This window comes from Lepus europaeus, chromosome 3 (assembly GCF_033115175.1).
Source record: "Lepus europaeus isolate LE1 chromosome 3, mLepTim1.pri, whole genome shotgun sequence".
Classification (NCBI taxonomy): Eukaryota; Metazoa; Chordata; class Mammalia; order Lagomorpha; family Leporidae; genus Lepus; species Lepus europaeus.
Genome location: NC_084829.1, coordinates 31,949,119 through 31,963,484, shown reverse-complemented (window position 1 = coordinate 31,963,484; position 14,366 = coordinate 31,949,119). Strand labels below are relative to the sequence as shown.

General features: G+C 57.8%; 3 protein-coding genes across 6 annotated transcripts; 2 read left to right on the top strand and 1 right to left on the bottom strand.

Moving 5' to 3' along the window:
- The first annotated feature begins 1,757 nt into the window (after nucleotides 1-1,757).
- CLIC1 (chloride intracellular channel 1) lies at nucleotides 1,758-6,612 on the top strand. The gene is made up of 6 exons (XM_062185858.1): nucleotides 1,758-2,026; nucleotides 3,775-3,884; nucleotides 4,089-4,214; nucleotides 4,345-4,451; nucleotides 5,137-5,318; nucleotides 6,211-6,612. Exons 1-6 carry the CDS (start codon nucleotides 1,988-1,990, stop codon nucleotides 6,370-6,372), a joined length of 726 nt encoding a protein of 241 aa, XP_062041842.1. The 5' UTR covers nucleotides 1,758-1,987; the 3' UTR covers nucleotides 6,373-6,612.
- A 310-nt stretch (nucleotides 6,613-6,922) lies between these two features.
- On the top strand, nucleotides 6,923-10,080 carry DDAH2 (DDAH family member 2, ADMA-independent). 3 transcript variants are annotated; one of them, XM_062187413.1, is made up of 7 exons: nucleotides 6,923-7,111; nucleotides 7,960-8,303; nucleotides 8,425-8,524; nucleotides 8,652-8,725; nucleotides 8,852-8,971; nucleotides 9,438-9,587; nucleotides 9,769-10,080. In XM_062187413.1, the coding sequence occupies exons 2-7, from the start codon at nucleotides 8,007-8,009 to the stop codon at nucleotides 9,883-9,885; spliced, it is 858 nt and encodes a 285-aa protein (XP_062043397.1). In that variant the 5' UTR covers nucleotides 6,923-7,111; nucleotides 7,960-8,006; the 3' UTR covers nucleotides 9,886-10,080. The 3 variants fall into 3 exon arrangements, with proteins under 3 accessions (XP_062043397.1, XP_062043396.1, XP_062043398.1); XM_062187412.1 differs by having other exon boundaries at nucleotides 6,923-7,135; XM_062187414.1 differs by lacking the exon at nucleotides 6,923-7,111 and adding an exon at nucleotides 7,314-7,826.
- A 1,859-nt stretch (nucleotides 10,081-11,939) lies between these two features.
- Nucleotides 11,940-13,544, bottom strand: MPIG6B (megakaryocyte and platelet inhibitory receptor G6b). Of its 2 annotated transcripts, XM_062187410.1 has the most exons (6): nucleotides 13,484-13,544; nucleotides 13,015-13,362; nucleotides 12,769-12,859; nucleotides 12,406-12,446; nucleotides 12,180-12,265; nucleotides 11,940-12,044 (listed from the first exon to the last, which is right to left on the bottom strand). In XM_062187410.1, exons 1-6 carry the CDS (start codon nucleotides 13,542-13,544, stop codon nucleotides 11,940-11,942), a joined length of 732 nt encoding a protein of 243 aa, XP_062043394.1. The 2 variants fall into 2 exon arrangements, with proteins under 2 accessions (XP_062043394.1, XP_062043395.1); XM_062187411.1 differs by lacking the exons at nucleotides 12,406-12,446; nucleotides 12,769-12,859.
- Between the last annotated feature and the right edge of the window lie 822 nt (nucleotides 13,545-14,366).

The window sequence follows — 14,366 nt, the reverse complement described above, 5'->3', positions numbered from 1 at the left end:
CTCTGGGGAGTGCCAGGGAGGGACACACCCTCAATCTGGGGTGTGAAGAGATTAGGGACTGGTTTACCAAGTCATGGAAGAAAAGGGAGAATGAAAGAGCAGATACTGAGTTAGCACAAAAACAGAAGCAAGGAGAAGGGGGGGTTTCCTCTGACACAGGCCAGTGCAGCCCCTGGCCTCATTGAGGTCCCATTGAGACAGCGCTGGGTAGCTCCAGGAGAGGGCACCATTGCGTGTCACCTGGGAAATTCAGGCACACTACCTTGTGGGTAGCCATGTCAGCCAGCCAAGGTCAATATTGGTGGATCAAGGCAGCTGTGGCTACAGAGATGTAGAGAACAGAGAGGCAGGAGAGACTGCCAAACCTGTCTGAGCCTGAAGCTGTCCCCCATCACCCACAGTTTATCCCGGAGGGGAGATCTTTATGGGGCAGATTTGGCGGTCACTGCCTAATCAGAATAAGAGAGGACCCTGGGACTCCCCTGCCTGCAGGAGGGAGGGCCTGTGTGCAGATTTTGAGGGTAACCATGGAGAGAATTCACACACACACACACACATTCTCCATCCTTTTAGGCTGCTGGAATTCACAGGAGCAAACACCAAGTATGCCTTCTGTTTCTGAGAAGGCCAAGCTTTCCCCCAGGGAGGAGAAAACCCACAGAAGAGGAAGCCCAAGAGGAAACCACTAACTGCTGGCTTCCAGCAGTGCAGCACTCCACCCCACCCCACCCCACTCCTCGCCAGACTCCCTCCTTCTCTTTACGTTTCAAGGCCAGTTTGGCTTCCGCGTTCTTGCGTTCTCCCAGGTGTTTGTGGGACTGCAGGTTTTTTATCAGGCAGAAGGAGGTGAGGAAGAAAGAGAAGCGATGCTTGGACAGAAGGGAAACTCAGGACGAGGAGGAGGCTGGAATAGGTCTTGTTTAGGGATATATTCTAGGGCTTTTTTTTTTGTAGCAGGTTGTAAAGAGTTTGGTAGATCCTCCCCAATCAAGGTGATGGGGAGGGTGAGTGCTACCCTTCCTCTGTCATTCCTACTTCTTTTTGTGTCCCCAGGATGCCACTCACGTTGCTCTGTCTGATCTTTACTTTATTCCCATGATAGGACAAAATAGCACCGCACCTCCAGGATCAGTGCAGCTCCATCCTGGATAACCCCATGCATGCACCTCATGTCCCAGGCAGCCAGCCAGGGAGGAGAGGATGGGGGGCCCAGAAGGGGTCCCAGGATGGGGAGCAGAAGTGGGAGCACTAAAACTGGTGCAGGCCTCCCCTGCCTTGAAGCCTCATGGCTCAGCGCTCTGTGCCCTGGCTCAAGGCCTCCTGTCTCCCTTCCCGTCCTCTGCACCACCCTTCACTGTGCCCTACTCCCAATCCCACTGCCATTTCCAAGTTCTCCTCCCAGGCCACAGTCCTAGCAACCCAGACTCAGGACTGGCGCCCGGGAGGAATGCACAAGGAACGACCACCTTTCTGTCCTAAGATCCTGTCTCTGGCTCGTCAAGGGCATTCCCAAGCTGTTAGTGAGGGTGAAGTGGGATTGTCCGCTGATTAATGAAGCAGGGAAACTGAGGCAGGAAAAAAATGCCGTGTGTGTTCAGGAGAGGTCAGAGAAAGAGTTCCCAGGACCCTCTTCCTCCTCCCCATTTCCGATCTTTAGAAGGACCTCCCCTCTGGACCCACTCCCTAGGTCTCCCAGTCCCGCCCCCCTCCAGTCCCCTCCCCAGGTTCAGGGCGGGGCTGGCCGGTGAGTCAGCGGCTCTCTGATCCAGCTCAGGAGGGGACCGGGTTGGCAAAGCTGGGCGTGGGGTGCGCTGGGCCGTTGGGGAGGCTGTGTCTGGAGGGAGAGGATTTGATCAGGCTCGTGTGGCGCTGAAGGGACTGCCCTTGGTCTGAGGGAAGAGAAGCCCCGACCGTGAGACCGCCTTCCCTGGCCCCGGCCCCTCCCAGTTCCCCCAGCGACTGCTGCTTCCTGGTCCCCGACGCAACCATGGCTGAAGAGCAACCGCAGGTCGAACTGTTCGTGAAGGTAAAGAACACCTCCTCTCTCTGGGCCCCGGCCGAATTCCTGGAAGCCAACTCTCGGCTTTCCCCAGATCCAGCCCTGACTCTCCACCCCTTCCCTCCTCCACCCCTACCCCAAATTCCACGTGCAGTCTTTGTGGTGTGTGTGCGGAAGGAGAAGCCCATTAACTTGTGAGCGAGGAATGGGAGTTGTAGGATCAACCGTGCAAAGTTTGTCAAAGTGCAAGCTTCCAGCAGCTGGAAGAAGGCGAGGGAAAGGGAGAGTTCCCAGGAGTGAGACGGTGGGGAGGGGGCTGGGGGCCGGCAGGGCTTGAGAAGGGCAGCTAAGATCGGCAGGTGAGGGGATCCAGGAGGAGGTTGGCCTGGGAAGAACTGGTGGGGTGGAAAGAAAGGGAGAGGAGAGTGGGAGTGGAGTTCACGAGGCAGGGCTGGAAAGCAAGGTGTGACACGGAACAGCTACACGACTGGGGAAGCGCGGCAGAGGGGAGCCGGCGGCCAGGGGCTGAGTTCCGCAGGAGCTGCCCTGAGGTTAGGTAGGGAGAGCTGGGTCAGGACATTCCAGATATGGGAGTTGTTGGAGACTCGCCCCAACTCTGTCCACTCGGGGGGTTAGGATGAAGAGAGGTGGTCTCACGGCAACTGGGTGTCAACACCTTGCACAGCCTGGTCTGGGTCCGCCCCACTCCCCACCCCGCCCAGCCCCGCATTCTTTCCCGGCCTGGGACCTGAGGTCCGAGCTCCTCCCTCCCTCCTCCTCCCTGCTCTGCTCGGTGCCCATCGCCCCGTTGGCACCTTCTCCCCACCCTCCACTTTCCTGCCTCTCTCTCTGCTTCCCCCCTTTCGTTCGTCTCATCCTTGTGTGTTCCTGTTTCTCCCTCTGCTTTCGGCAGCCATTCCCTCTCCCTGGGCCCGCCCCCTTAGGTGTGGTCCCCACCTCACTCTCACCCTGGCCTCCGGGGCTCTTTTTCCTCCTGGGTGAGGCTGCCCCGCAGAGGTTCTGGCCCTGAGTCCTGTGTCAGGAAGATTATCCAGAGCCTGAGGAGACCCCTGGCAGGGGGACCTGGGGCTGGGGGCTGGAGGGGTGGAGGGGTGGCCTTAGCTGCTAAGGCCTCGGCCTCATAGGTCCCTGCCCCCACCACTTCCTTGTCAGGAAGGAAGCTGCTGAGGCCTGAGACACAGAGATGAATCACCCTCAGCCTCGGGGGAGGTGTCCCTGGGGGGATGAGATCACCACTTGCCAGTTCCAGGGCAGCCCCCCTGCAGGGTCCCCTACCCCTGAGGACCCAGCTGCCAGAAACTGCGTGGATGGAGGTGTCGTAAGCTGGAGTTCTGCCTTCTAATCTCGCCCCACTTCTCCTGTACTCAGTCAGACTCCATCTCATTATGGAATCCAGGAACCCGGGCAGCGAACCTACAACTCCGGCCTCACCCAAGCCCCACACTCTTGCCCCTGTAGAATTCTGATCCTCTGAGTTCTCTAAGACCTGTTCCCTGCTGCGTACCTCCCACCTGTCCTCAGCCTCTGGGCATCCAGAAGCCTGCCCCTGCCTTTGCCCTTGCCCTCACTTTGACCCTGGCCCAAAGGTGGAGAACCCAGTCTTCTGGGTAGAGCTCAGTGAAGTGTGTGTGTGTGTGTGTGTGATGGGGACACAGAAAACAGCCGATGTGGGTGGGGGCAGGAGATGCGGAGAGTGGCCCGGGGTTCAGTGGGGTGCACCAGGCCTAACCTTGGAGTGGGGGTTGCTTTTTCAGGCTGGCAGTGATGGGGCCAAGATCGGAAACTGCCCCTTCTCCCAGAGATTGTTCATGGTACTCTGGCTCAAGGGAGTCACCTTCAATGTCACCACCGTCGACACCAAGAGGTGGGTCCACTTCTGGTTCTCTTAACACCCCTTGTGTCCACCCGTGTGAGCACACACACCCTCACCCCCCAAACCTTTGCATCTTAAATTAACCCCCTCCTTCCTTCCATCCGGAGCCCCTTCTCTTCCTTTCTCCCTCCATTCCCCTCTCTGGTTCTCCCTGACCCTCTCCGTTCCTGTCTTGATGCCCGGTCCCTTCTCCAGGCGGACCGAGACCGTGCAGAAGCTGTGCCCAGGAGGGCAGCTCCCGTTCCTGCTGTACGGTACTGAAGTCCACACAGACACCAACAAGATAGAGGAATTTCTGGAGGCAGTGCTGTGCCCTCCCAGGTAAAGGGGGGCACCTTTGGGGGGGGGAGCTGGGAGACTGGGAAGCAGATGGCCGGAGGCTGGGAGAGCGGAGCTGGCTGAGGCTCTTCCCAGGAAGGGATCTTACCTGCTTTTTCCCATTGGCTTTCAGGTACCCAAAGCTGGCAGCTCTGAACCCTGAGTCCAACACGGCTGGGGTAGACATATTTGCCAAATTTTCTGCCTACATCAAGAATTCAAACCCAGCGCTCAATGACAGTGAGTCTTGTGGGTCAGCAGACCAAGTCCTAGGAGGAATGGAGAAGCCCCAGGCATTGGGATACAGCAGGGGCACCTGGGAGTTCAGATGTCAGGGAGGTGGAGCAGATATCGGCAGAACTCTCCCCTTCCTCCCTTGTCGGGCTACCCCTGCCTTTTCCTCCATTCTCCTTGGCTGAGGCTTTTAAAGGCCCTCGCATTTGTCCCTTAGCTTCTTTTGCGCTCCTGGGAACGTTAGTTGGCCCTTGGTCTATTTTTTCTGGCAGAATTGGGTTGTACTTAAGAACCATGACCCTAGATCCAGACTACTTGAATATGAGGGTGCTTCTAAAAGTTCATGGGAAAAATGGAACTGGAAGTTTATTTTGGTGCAAAAAATTGGTTGAAGTCCATGAAGAGTTTCTTCATGGTCTATATTGTCCACACTTGGTGAAGTACACCTGTAGGAATCCAAATAGCTGTGTGACTGTGAGGAATTCATGGAATCTCTCGGTAAAGCCACTTCTGGATGTATCAAATGAGGTGACAATACTTGTTCCCTGTGCTGAGCTGAGACTGAAGAGAGTTTTTTGTTTCTAAAGTTCTTAGAACAACCCGTAGAAAACTACATTAGCATTTGCTGTTTATCTCTGGGACTGTGCTGGGCGCCTCCTGATGTGCCGACCAAGCCTCCTGTCTTACACAGATCTGGAGAAGGGGCTCCTGAAAGCCTTGAAGATTTTAGACAATTACCTGACCTCCCCCCTCCCCGAAGAAGTGGATGAGACCAGTGCTGAAGATGAGGGTATCTCTCAGAGGAAGTTTCTGGATGGCAATGAGCTCACCCTGGCGGACTGTAACCTGTTGCCAAAGCTGCACATAGTACAGGTAGGTGGTCTTTGTGTCAGGAGGGGTGACTGCTGGGAAGGCTCTTTCATGAACTCCCACGTGAGCTTCCTGTGACAGCCACTCCAAAGCCGCCCATGGCAGACCCCACCCCAGAGGGAATTACATCCCATGATATGGGCCAGGCGTGCAGACAGGCTGAGAGGAACACAGCCCAGTATGACCCTCAAGAATGCTCTTCCAGTCTCTGTATCTCTGCCAAATCCCCAGATCAGACACAGCAGCCTTTTCCTAATGTCAAAGCTTTAACTTTGTAGCTTCCGTCTCCACTTCCTCTTGTGTGAGATGAAAACTGCTGCTTCCCATGTCATGGTCTTAAAGCTATGGTTTAGTTTGTGAAACATGGTCCATTGTCAGCCGGCCATACAGTGGTGTCAAGAACATCTGTGCACTAGGCAGTGACACGAAGATGTGTGGTGACTGGTCCTTGCCATCGAAGGACTGAAATCTAACATAAGATAATGAAACATTTGCACTAAAGTTAATACATGACTAAAAGTCAAGTGAAAAATAAAAAGTCACTGTGGGGGTTGAAGGGGATTTTATGGTATGTGAGTTCTTGTTTAAGGATCAGGAGACAAGCAGCATCATGGCCCGGGGTGGACTGGGAAAGGAGCTGGCTAGAATGGCCAGGATTCCAGCACATGAAGAGGTATTACAAAAGAGTGGGAGCTGCAAAAGCTGATTGGAGAGGATTCATGTGGGAGATAAGATTTGATAGGAAGAGAAGCCAGATGATGGAGATTCTTGAATGCCTGGGCAAGAAGGCTGGACTTTATCGTGTCGACCTTGGGAGAGGGAAAAGGCGACAGCGTGGCAGGCAATGTGGCCTTCCTGGGACTTACACTTTGGTCTCTCCCCTGCCCACCCCCAGGTGGTGTGTAAGAAATACCGGGGGTTCACCATCCCAGAGGTGTTCCGGGGAGTGCACCGGTACTTGAGCAACGCCTATGCTCGCGAAGAATTCGCCTCCACCTGTCCAGATGATGAAGAGATTGAACTGGCCTACGAGCAAGTGGCCAAGGCCCTGAAATAAGCCCCTGCTGGGGCTCCCTCACCAGCTTCCATCTTCTCCACGAAAGCCCTGGGTGGTTTCCACATTGCTACCCAATGGACACATTTCCAGAACGGCAGAGGATCCTGGAGCACTTGTGTGGGCTGGGGTGGGCAGGGCAATGAAGGGAAAGGAAGGAGACCTGGATGAGGTTTTTATTGTGGGTGGGGTGGGTAGGACAACCGTATTTCAGTAATAAAACCCAGAATGAAAATGTGCCGTTTTTACACAAAAGGGTTTTGGAGTGCGGGTGACATGGAGTGAGGGGTGGGAGCGGCGATCTTGAGGACAGAGCGGAGGTCAGGAATTAAGAAGGGGAGTGTTTGTGGTGGGGCTGCCATTTTCAGTCGGTTCACCGTAGCGTGCTGTGGTCCGTGCCGCTTTTGCAGCCCCGCCGCTAGGGCAGGCCGGAGCTGGGTGGGCCTGAGCTGTGCTCACCCGGGCGGTGCCGACTTCGGGGAAGGGGGGCGCCGTCCGGGTGGAGTGGGCGCGGCCTGGCGGGGCGGAATGGGCGTGGCCTGGGTGGCCCCGCCCCGTCCCGCTTAGACAATGCCCCGGAGCCGCCAGACCGCCGCGCCCCCACCCCATCGTAGCACAGGAGCTCGCCTACCCAGGGACCCCTCCAAAAGCCTGAACACCCAGGCCCCGTGGCTTCAAGACTAGGAGTCCCTTCACCAACTCTGTCCTCTGGGGGTGGGGCCCCAGCCGAGATCTCAGCGCGGTAGGAGTGGGGTTGGCCGCTGGCGTGAGTATGGGGTAGAGGATGTCCCCTGGACCATATGGGGGCTGGAGTCTGGGGGTGCCCGGCCCGTGCTAGCATCCGACCAAGTGCAAGGGGGGCCGGCATTTGGGTGCGGAGCTGGGCGGCTGGACTTGGGGGGGGGGGCGTCCTGGATCCTGGAGTGGCCCGCGCACCCCGGAACCACGCCCCGTCTCCCCGCCCCTCGTATTTCGTTTTAGACCTCTCCCAGTCCTCCGGGACTTGGTCTGGTTTACACTGGGTCGCGCTAGGGGCAGCGTGACCCGCCGGGGTGGAGAGAGGATGCTTAACTCCTTAGGCTCTAGTTCCTCCATCCCTGCGCCTCTCTCCCTTCCTCGTCCGGGCATCCAGCACTTCGGTCTCAGAGGCCCAGGCTCTCCCCCCCAGCTTTCTCCTTCTGTCCCATAACCCCTGTGGGTCGGTCCCCGGCCGGTCCTAGGGTCCCACCAGCTCGGAGCAGCTGAGGGTTAAGGGGGCGGGGCCGCTGCATTTTTGGGGAGTGAGCGCATCCTAGCGGCAGCCAAAGAGGGACGTCCGGCAGGGACCCTATAAAGCCCCTGAGCAGGGGCAACAGGTGTTCTGCAGCTTAGGGATCACGGGCTTGTTCCTCAGACTCTTTTTTAAAGAAGGCAACCTTCGAGAGTGTGGGGTGGAGTGAGGTCGACGGGAGAGGAAGGTCTGGAGGGGGTGGGGCGGGGTGGGAGGGGCGTCCGGCGATGGCGGGGGAACACCCGGGCCGCTCTTAACCACCCCTCTACACCCCTTTCCTGAGACTCTGTCTCTGCCTTTCTGTCACTTCTCCCAAACAGGTGACGCAGAAAAACAGAAGTCAGCACGACCGGACTGTGTGGATGGGATGGGAACGCCGGGGGAGGGGCTGGGTCGCTGCTCCCATGCCCTGATCCGGGGCGTCCCGGAGAGTCTGGCGGCCGGGGACAGTGCCGGGGCTGGCCTTCCGGCTCTGGACCTGGCCAAAGCTCAAAGAGAGCACGGGGTGCTGGGTGGTAAACTGAGGCAGCGACTGGGGCTGCAGCTGCTGGAACTGCCTCCCGAGGAGTCCCTGCCTCTGGGACCACTGCTCGGTGACACGGCCGTGATCCAAGGGGACACAGCCCTAATCACACGGCCCTGGAGCCCAGCCCGTAGGCCAGAGGTGAGCACCACGGCTCCGGCTCCGGCGTGGTAGGGGGAAGGGTGGGAGGAGCTGGATGTCAAGGATGCGGAAGAAGTGGGAGCTGGGGGTGTTGCCACCTCGCACTCTCCTCTGCCCTAAGGTTGATGGGGTCCGCAAAGCCCTCCAGGACCTAGGGCTCCGAATTGTGGAGATGGGGGACGAAAACGCGACCCTAGATGGCACCGACGTTCTCTTCACCGGTGAGGCTGCGGTGCTGGCACTCCTGGGTCTTGGCATAGGGGAGCAGAGTTTGGGAGCCTGGACTGCCTTGAGCCTTGTTTCCAACTCATTCTCACCCTCAAACTTCCGTGGCTTCTCCGGGCTCAGGCCGGGAGTTCTTCGTAGGCCTCTCCAAGTGGACCAATCACCGCGGAGCAGAGATAGTTGCGGACACCTTCCGGGTGAGGAGAGGGACCAAGCCGGGAGGGATCAGGCGGGAGTTGGAGGTGCCTAGGGGCCCTCTGGGAAGGGAGGGGCCCTCTTGTGCAGGTTGCGCCCCCTGAATACCTCCCCTTGTTTCCCCTAAGGACTTCGCTGTCTCCACTGTGCCTGTCGCGGGCCCCAGCCACCTGCGCGGCCTCTGTGGCATGGGAGGACCCCGCACAGTGGTGGCTGGAAGCAGTGACGCTGCCCAGAAGGCTGTCAGGGTGAGGAGGGGAGGACCCGGGGTGGAGTAGGGAAGGTAGGGATCTGGGAGGCTTAGGCGGATGAACTCCAACCCTTGTCCTCACCAAGCTGCCCATCTAATATAAGAATTGGCAAGTAAACAGGAAGTTACAACAGCAGGACAGGGAGCTAGGAGACCCCAGAACCGGGGCTATGCCAGGAACCTGCCCCTCTAGAGTTTCAGGAACAGCCCCACAGTGGCATCCAAGCTGTGTCTGGAAGGATGGATGGGACGGACAAAGTGGGGGCAGGGGGGAGGGAGAAGAAGGTTGCAGGTGGGTCCCGGGTGGACGTTAGCAGAGGTAACCTCGTAGCGTTAGCACAGTGTCCGACACATAGTAAGCTCTCCGCAGACAGATCCCTGTCCCCAGCCCTCACTTGCTGGGAGGGCAGGCAGGCTCATCTGGGGAGACCTCCGAAACCAGAACACTTCCTCTTTCCTCCCAGGCCATGGCCGCACTTACAGATCACCCATACGCCTCGCTGACCCTCCCAGATGACGCAGCTGCCGACTGTCTCTTTCTGCGACCTGGGTTGCCAGGTGCACCCCCTTTTCTCCTGCACCGAGGAGGTGGGGACCTGCCCAACAGCCAGGAGGTGAGGGAGGGCAAGAGTTCCTCCACCCTCAAAACCAACCAGAGGGAGTCACGGGCTTTCTTAGTGGGAGGGGGAGAGGGGGAGGGCTACCTTTTCTAGAAGGTGGGGTGGGGGCCTCTGAGGCCTGAGGCTCTGGCCTCAAGGTCTTCCTCTCCCTCTCCCATTCTTTGTCCCCCTGCAGGCACTGCAGAAGCTTTCTGATGTCACCCTGGTACCTGTGTCCTGCTCGGAACTGGAGAAGGCTGGGGCTGGGCTCAGCTCCCTCTGCCTGGTGCTCAGCACACGCCCCCACAGCTGAGGGCCTTGACCTTGGGGTCCTGGCAGGTCGGGGATGGGGCAGCATAGAGTGTAGAAGGGGGAAGAAGGTTAGGTAAAGGATGGTGAGTAGGTGGCAGTAGGGGGAGAGAACTCCAAGACTGGGGGGGAGGGCATAGTGTGGGAAAAAGGATGGGGCCACTGTGTGAGTCCTCTCTCTCAGAATCAATAAACTAGAATTGGCTTTTAGACTGGGCTGTGGCTTGTGTCTTACTGAGGGGCAAAGGGCAAACCAAACCTGAGGCTGGGGTCAGCGGTAGGGTACTGGGTACTTACTGACTCACTGCCCCACCCTGTCATAGGCACTGGGCACCCAGGGCACAAGATAGAGTTTCTGTTGCAGAAGCATAATCCACGGCAGAAAAGAAGCATATGGGTGGATCACTCCTTGAATTTATCTCAATAGCAGATGATTCAGAGGCTAGTGGATTACCAGTCCACCCTTATTTGGTAGAGAAGAAGAAATGATGTCTCCAGGGACAGTCCCTCTCATTTATTCATTTACTGAGGCTTAGCAGTGGTATCAGAAGGGTCAGTCTCCTCATCAGGGAGCTCACAGGGCATGGGAATGCCTTACACATGGAATACAGGTTGTGATGGAACAAGTCGCAAGAGGCTGTTTCTTTGAGAGAAATAAGGAAGTTCAAAGTGTACACAGTGTTGGGCAAGGAGGGGTTAGGGGCGCAGGAACGGCCCTCCAGAAGAAGGTGCACTGGAACTGAGTGCTGAGGATAAATAAGAATTAGCACGTCGGGCCGTGGAGAGAAGGGGAAGGGTCATCGGGCCAAAGGACTTGCATTAAGCAAAAGCACATTCTGGGGCTGAGGAGAGCGCCTCTAAGGTTGGCATGCTGTGTGCGTGTGAGGTGTCAGCGATAAGCCGGGAGACTGGACAAAGTGCACACCTTGGCCCAAAGCCAGGGCCCAAAGGGTCCCGAGAGAGAAATACTGCAGGCTGTCAGGAGAGAGTCCCACTTGGGGAGGATCCCCCAGCTCCAGGGAGGAAGCCCAGGATGGCTGGATGGCACGGTGGTTACGGGCAGCCCAGGAAGGCAACGCAGAGAGGACATTCAGATGCCAGTGCTGGACAGACGAGTGGAGACTTGACAGGGACATTGTAAAGGTGTGACTCCACGGTCACTGTGTGGGAGGGAGGCAGGGAGGGAGATCTATATGACTCCCAGTTTCTGGCTTGGGCAACTGGGTTGATCAGGCCAATGCATAGGAGGGTTAAGAAACTGGGTTGGGAGATGACAATGCGTTGGGTTGCCCATGCTGTGTGCGCAATGCCTGGGGCCAGCCAGGCTCCAGGGACAGTTTGGAAATCCCAGGTCTGAGATCTGAGCTGGACAGAGAAGAGTTCTTGGTATCACTTGAGAGGTGGGTGCTGTGAATGAGAACTTCCCAAAAGAGGGGGAAGGGAGAGAAAGCCTGGGGAGAATCTAGAAGGACGGGGAATACCTTGAGTGCATACAGTGCCAGGAAGAAAAAGTCCAGAAAGAGAATGCCCGAGCAGAGGAACCCAGAGTTTAAACAAGGGAGTCATCAAAGGCCAAGCCAGGAGAACGTGGAAAAATAAATATCTCCACCAGGACATCCTAGCAGCCTCACAGAGAGCAGATGGACAATTTCAGAGGATGAGCAATGAGGATAAAGCCAAGGAGAAGAAAATAGAAGAGGCAGGTGTACGGCTCTGGCTCAGAAAGCTTGATTGAGAAAAGCTTGATTGCGAAAACAAAAAAAGAAGCCGCTTGATTGAGAAGGGAGCTGGGAGTTGTTGATGCCTTAAGATGGGGAGATGGGCTTCGATCAGGTTTAGAGAGGACACTGGTGATGAAGGAGGCGCGGAAGTTACAGCAGAGATGGGAGTAAGTGAAGGAGCAAGGTCAAAGGCAAAGACAGCCTGGACCTTGGGTCTCCTGACTCCCAGTATAGCACTCGTTTCTCTCCCATGGTACTGACCTCTTCTAGTTGAGGGACCAAGAAGGGGAGGGGGGCTATGGAGGGCGAAGGACTCAGCTTGGGTGGGAGTTTCTCTTCAAACCACAACTGCATACACGGTGGAGGCATCCCCAGGGACCGTTGTGGACAGCCAGCGGGGCCTCCTGAGGGCCGAGTGGTCCAGGTCGGCGTAGAGCAGGCTCTGCAGGAGGTAGGGAGGAAGACCAGGGGTGGGGTGGTGTCTCAGCCCCCTGACTCCCTTGGAGTCCACTTTTCTTTCTTGGCCCACTTTCCTTAGGCACTCTGGCCAGTCCCCTTCCCATCCCCAATCCCTTACCGGCTCCTGGTCCAGGTCCCCTGGGCTGGTGGGCTCCTCCTCCTCCTGCTTTACTGGACTCTGGGGTTCCACTTTCACGAGTGGAGCTATGTGGTGGGGGGACAGAGCTGAAGGATGAGGAGAAAGGAACCAACTTGTCTGCTCCCAGGGAGGGCTCAAACTCGGAAATTGAAGGGTTGGGGAATACGCAGGTGGGAGAAGGAGAATGGGGTGGAGTTAGTCTCACCAAAACTGGGGAGTGGTCGAGGCGGATGCGGGGGCGAGCGCCTGTAAGGGACGTACAAGAGTCTCTGAGAGTCACCAATCTGGTCGCCCTGGTTCTCCTCGGCGCCAATGACAACCCAGGTACTGGCAGTCTCTGGGCGGCGAAACGACTTGGGCTCCACCCCCACAGATAGGCCCGCCCACGCGCCCATCTCGCTTCGCCGCTCCAGTCAGGCCTCCTCGCTCCCGAGTTCTGACCTCTCCTGCTCTCCAAACCTCGCCCAGGGCCCAGGGCTCCTGAGCGAGCTCTTAGCGAAGGTCTGGCCCTGCCCCTCCCACCTCTCTGCCACGCCCCATTAAGCCAAGCCCCGCCCCTCGTGCTCACCGGCGCCGCCACCAGACCACGCCCAACGCTGCCAGTCCCAGCAGCAGCCCAGCGCCCAGCAACGGAAACAGGAGCTGGGGATACACGGACCCTGGGGGAACAGCGTGGCGGGGAGGGATGCCGAGGTCAGGGGGACCATGACGGACCACTAGCGCTCTTGTTCAGGAAACCCCTGCGAATGTCCCCGGGCCTCCCTTGGGTGTGTGTCTGGGCTAAGTCCCCTTGTGTTCCCAGGCCTCCACCAACCGTGCGTAGGCCCCTGGGCCCTGCAGTTGGCACTGTCCCCCAGCACATGAAGCACCGTGCGGCTCTCGTCCTTGTGGTGGCCCTTGCAGAAAAAAGTGCCCGAGTCCCCTGTGCTCAAGAGCAGCTCCAGCCACCGGATCCCGGGATCCAGGGAGCGTAGGCGGCCGGCAAAGGGCTGGAGTGCAGGCACCGTGGGGATCCCGCCGGAAGAGGCCCAGAGGATTGGGCGGCGTCCTTTGGACAGGCCCCTGCAGGCGGGGAAGCTAGGTGCCCAAGCCCAGCGGACTGGGTGTGAGACCCCCGCGCAGGAGAGATTCACGCGATCACCAGGGCGGCCGTCCAGGGAACCTAGGGGAGGCCAGGGCACGGTAGTTACGGCAAGTCCACAGAGAGACCACCGCCAACCCTTTCTTCCCTCTTCCCCAGCACCCTCTTCCCTTTCACAACTTCCCCCGGGGGGAGTGCTTACCTGCTTTGTCCCCCTGTGCCCTGGGGAGCAGCAGAGCCAGCAGCTGCAGAACCAAGGCCATGGCTGGGTTGTGGTGGGACCAGGCAGCAAAGTGAATCAGCAGGGACACGGGGGTGGGGGGGGGGGAGCTGGGGAAGGAGGACGCCGGACGGACTGGGGACTCAGATAAGAGCCAGGGCACTGCCACCAGCTAGCGGGATCCAGTTAGGAATCCTCCCAGGCCAAGTCGGCCCTACAACAGCAGCACGTGTGCCTCCCCAACTCCTTCATTGTAGAAGTGCCAGGAACACCTGGAAGTCAGCTGTCTAACTTCCCCACCTGCTTAAGCTGAGCAATGTGGGCAAGTCACTTAACCTCTCTGGTCTGTTTTCTTTTCTATCAATGGGGTGAAAAACACCTGTTGCATAGGGCTTTGTGAGAACTAAATAAAGTATCCCAGGTAAAGTGCCTGAAACAATGGCTAATAGCTAGGAGCACTAATTAAGTGCTTGCCATTATCACTACTACTTCTGTTCTTATTTTAGCTTCCACCTCACCTGCCTGTGCCCACGCTGAACCTCCCCAGCTGCAGTGCCCTACCCAAGTCAGCAGGTTTTGATGGGGGAGGTGCATCTGAGCACGTGCCTATGCCCCACACCCAAGACTTCAGTGGCCCTCACTAGACCGCAGCTACCAAGGTCCTGCCAAGCCCAAGTGGAGCTAAGGTTCCTGAGAACCTGCAGCAAGCCTGAGGCAGCTCCTCCTCCTTAGTAGGCAGGCTGGCTGTCCTGGAAGGTGGCCCCAGTCCCCACTTCTGCTGCTGTGATGTCACAGAAGCCCGCCATGAAGTCACAAACCTTCCACCCTGTGGCTGAGCAGGAAATGGGGAAGGCCCAGTGGCGAC

Excerpts from the sequence above, each read along its gene's own strand:
- CLIC1 (XM_062185858.1), top strand. The coding sequence starts at position 1,988 with ATGGCTGAAGAGCAACCGCAGGTCGAACTGTTCGTGAAG. Across the intron at positions 4,215-4,344 it reads GCAGTGCTGTGCCCTCCCAG|GTACCCAAAGCTGGCAGCTC; the intron begins GTAAAGGGGGGC and ends ATTGGCTTTCAG. Across the intron at positions 5,319-6,210 it reads CAAAGCTGCACATAGTACAG|GTGGTGTGTAAGAAATACCG; the intron begins GTAGGTGGTCTT and ends GCCCACCCCCAG.
- MPIG6B (XM_062187410.1), bottom strand. The coding sequence starts at position 13,544 with ATGGCCTTGGTTCTGCAGCTGCTGGCTCTGCTGCTCCCCAGGGCACAG. Across the intron at positions 13,363-13,483 it reads GGCACAGGGGGACAAAGCAG|GTTCCCTGGACGGCCGCCCT; the intron begins GTAAGCACTCCC and ends GGCCTCCCCTAG. Across the intron at positions 12,447-12,768 it reads GTGGTCTGGTGGCGGCGCCG|GCGCTCGCCCCCGCATCCGC; the intron begins GTGAGCACGAGG and ends CGTCCCTTACAG.
- DDAH2 (XM_062187413.1), top strand. The coding sequence starts at position 8,007 with ATGGGAACGCCGGGGGAGGGGCTGGGTCGCTGCTCCCATGCCCTGATC. Across the intron at positions 8,726-8,851 it reads TAGTTGCGGACACCTTCCGG|GACTTCGCTGTCTCCACTGT; the intron begins GTGAGGAGAGGG and ends GTTTCCCCTAAG. Across the intron at positions 9,588-9,768 it reads ACCTGCCCAACAGCCAGGAG|GCACTGCAGAAGCTTTCTGA; the intron begins GTGAGGGAGGGC and ends GTCCCCCTGCAG.